Source organism: Apis dorsata, unplaced genomic scaffold (genome assembly GCF_000469605.1).
Source record: "Apis dorsata unplaced genomic scaffold, Apis dorsata 1.3 scaffold_1055, whole genome shotgun sequence".
Lineage (NCBI taxonomy): Eukaryota > Metazoa > Arthropoda > Insecta > Hymenoptera > Apidae > Apis > Apis dorsata.
In genome coordinates, this window is record NW_006264153.1 from 207855 (window position 1) to 211520 (window position 3666).

The 3666-nt window shown below is 20.6% G+C and overlaps 1 protein-coding gene across 1 annotated transcript in view; it reads left to right on the forward strand.

The window, feature by feature from the left end:
- LOC102671639 (peptidyl-prolyl cis-trans isomerase Pin1-like) overlaps positions 1-1514 on the forward strand; it is a 2159-nt gene extending 645 nt beyond the window's left edge. Inside the window, exons 2-4 of the mRNA XM_006624412.2 lie at positions 7-14; positions 532-744; positions 845-1514. Of these exons, the coding sequence (XP_006624475.1) occupies positions 7-14; positions 532-744; positions 845-1065 (442 nt within the window). The 3' untranslated portion in view covers positions 1066-1514. The remainder of the gene's footprint in view (positions 1-6; positions 15-531; positions 745-844) is intronic.
- The last annotated feature ends 2152 nt before the right edge of the window (positions 1515-3666 follow it).

A 3666-nucleotide genomic window follows, 5' to 3' on the forward strand; every position in this document is an offset into this window, starting at 1 on the left:
AAGCAGATCCACTGGTACGTCAATCTTTTTAGTATTCGTCAATTTATGCAAAAATACTTTTACACAATTAATTATTTATTTTATTAATATTTTTTTGTCTAAGTTATGATATTTTTTTGTATCGGTTTAATAAGGGATGTTCGGCCGGCATTTTTCCGGCTAACTAATATTACGCTTGTTAAATTTTGTTATTATTAACATAGTTACTAAAAAATTATAGAAATTTAATAAATACATATATTGTTTTTTTATTTTTATAATATTAATCATTCATTAAGCTAATATAGCACTAAATGTGTTGAAAAAATATATAATTTTACGATGTCAAAATTTTAAATAATTTCACGATTTAAGAAAATATCATTATTTTTATTTTTTGTAAAGTAATAATTTATTTAATAATATTTTTTATAAAATATTTAATTATAAAGATAATAATATAAATTGGTATACCTTAACTTGTAATATATATATTATATTATATTAAAAAAATCCATAATATATTATTGATTAATATACTTTTATTATTAGGACAACATTATTATTTAAATATTTATACTAAGGAAAGTCAATGGGATAGGCCAGATAAACCAGCTGATCCATCTGGAAATAATAAGGGAGATGGTCCAGAAGAAGTTCAATGTTCCCATTTGTTAGTAAAACATTCAGGTTCTAGACGACCATCTTCTTGGCGAGAAGAAAATATCACAAGATCAAAGGAAGAAGCTCTTGAACTTATCAAATGTAAGATATCAATGATTCATTTTTTTAATTTTATTATATTAATATATATCATTATATAATTATAATTTTTTTATACATCTTTATAATTTTATATATAAAGCTTACAGAGAACAAATTGTGTCAGGGAAAGCAACATTTGCAGAACTTGCTTCAAAATATAGTGATTGTAGTTCAGCTAAACGAGGTGGAGATTTGGGACCATTTAGTCGAGGTGCAATGCAAAAACCTTTTGAACAAGCAGCATTTGCTCTCAAAGTTGGTGAATTATCTTCACCAGTTCATACAGATAGTGGTATTCATATCATTCAGCGAACAGCATAAAATATACTAATCTCATATAAAATATTAGATACTTTAAAAAAAACTTCTCTCATTTTTGCTAATAAAATATGTTCACAAAGGTAGGAAATTTTCATAATTGTATTCAGAATCACATATGTTTATTTTTTTGATGAATAATTTTTTAAGGGCAAGATATAAATTGTATATTCTTTTCATAATTCAATGTTCAATTATATATTTATGTCTTCCAGCAATTTTAGCCGAAGTAGTATATTACAAAATTTTTATTTAATAATATATCATATGCATCTGCATACAATGAAAACAAAATTTTTAAAAATGATACAAGATAAAGAAGATAAACTTTATGTATACCTTTAAGAATATTTCCTATTCTAATTTATTAGTTTTACATTCCTTAAATGTTAGATACATTAGATTAACCGTTTTTATTGGTTTTTATTGTAAAATATAAAGTGTTTTATAAAGAACAAATATTTAAATTTCTAATCTTTTCCTTTTCTAATTTATTCTAATGTAACATTTGTTTCTTATATCAATCCAATGCATTAATTAAAACAAGTTTGGATATTTGTTAACGAATAAGTATAAATTATATTACAATCTCTTGTATTACAGTAAAAAATTGAATTTTCAATTAAATTGTTAAATAAATTTCAAGTAAAATAATCCAACTAAGATGAATTTAACATAAATAAAATATAAATATGTATAATTACAAAGTTTTTGCTCAAGCACAGATAAATATTCATATTTTAATTTTAACATTATTGCAGCTTATTTTATAAATATACTACTTTTTATGACTCAGAAGACATTTATATACAGTTTAGTTCAAGTATATTTTTATTTTTCTTTTTCATAAAAATACGTAATCATCGTAGAATAATTTAATTTTTATTGATGTATATTTCAATTTTTATTTTAAACTATTTTCTTTAAACACTAAACAAAAATAGAAATATGAATATTCCTAGATTTTTTTAAATGTTATAAATGTGTCATTATAAAGTACATGATTATTTAAAATCAATTAATAATAAATTTTGGTAAAAAAATACATTATATATACTACTGTATTATTTTAATATTTTAATTTAAATGACATATAAAAGAAACTTGTTTAGAGATTATAACTTTGCAACACTCAAGTTTTCTAGTCTTTTATTCATACTAAAAATTTGCTATATTTCTAAAAACTATAAATATTAAATAGGAAAATACATCCTATTTATTATATTAGATATATGTTTTATTATAATAATTATTTCTTACTATTTAGTTTATATATTTAGTTTAATCTATATGTATGTGTAAAATATGTATGTGTGAAATATTTTGTTTCTTATAGAAGATTACATATATTACAAATTAAGATTAATTCTAATCATAATGCAATGCATTTATCTAATTAACAATTTAGCACATTTAAATAATATTAATTAATGTATGGAATTTAAGTTTTTTTTATATAGAATTATTATATGAATATGTGTATTTATACACTGTTTTTATTAGGATCGTTACTTATGGATAAAATACTATTTTCTCAAAACTAATAGTCATGATGATAAATGCATTATATTAATAAATGTATTTAAAAAAGAAATTGCGAAAAGCAAATATATATAATAAACATTACAGTGTAGTTATTCATTTGCGTCCTAAAATGAATAATCGAAGTCGTTTTTTTTTTCATAATAAAAAAAAAATTATAATAATTATGATTATAGTCACGTTTAATGTGACAATAAATTTAATGTCAAATTATTAATTTACTGTATCTGTAATAATGTTATCTATTATTTATATATAATCTTTTAATGTTCAATATAACCAAAGGAAATCCGTTATTCAATCACTTCCCTTTTAGTTGGGAACCCCACATGAAACTAGTTTTAAATCATTATATAATCACAAGTAGGAATATATATTCACTAGGTACCAAGGGGTCAGAATATGATTGGCACAATAATGTAGAGGACGTTACTTACATATCTACAACGTTGTACCACGCTTTAAATATAAACGATTATCGCGGTTCAGTAGGTCAACTTAAAGTGTGATAGTCCTGTATTATGTATATTTTTTCTAGATCACTTTCTTCTTATAAAACAAAAAATTAATTAGTTAGAAACATCATAGAGAAAGGATAGTGTAAAATACATTTATTTTTTTTATTTTTTTAAACGTATTTTATTTTATATATTAATTATTATTACGTATGATATAAATTTATTTATTATCGAATTAAATGTTTTTAAAATGAATAATCAATAATCAATATAATTATTTAATAATTAATTTAATTTTCTTTCATTTTTAACTTGATAATTTGATAATTTATAACTTGATTAATTTGATAATTTATTTAAACAAATTAATCATGGTATTTAAATTCGATATTTATTTTTCGAACGATCTTATGATTAAAATTATATGAATACAGTTTTATTGTTATAAATATAAAAATAAATGATATCAAATAAAAAAATTCTGAATATGATATGCTTCTGCATAAATATAGACTTGTACCCTGCATTTATATTTTAATTGATTCTAAAGTAACGAATGTAAGTATAATTAACGAATGTGTATATATATATATATATATATATA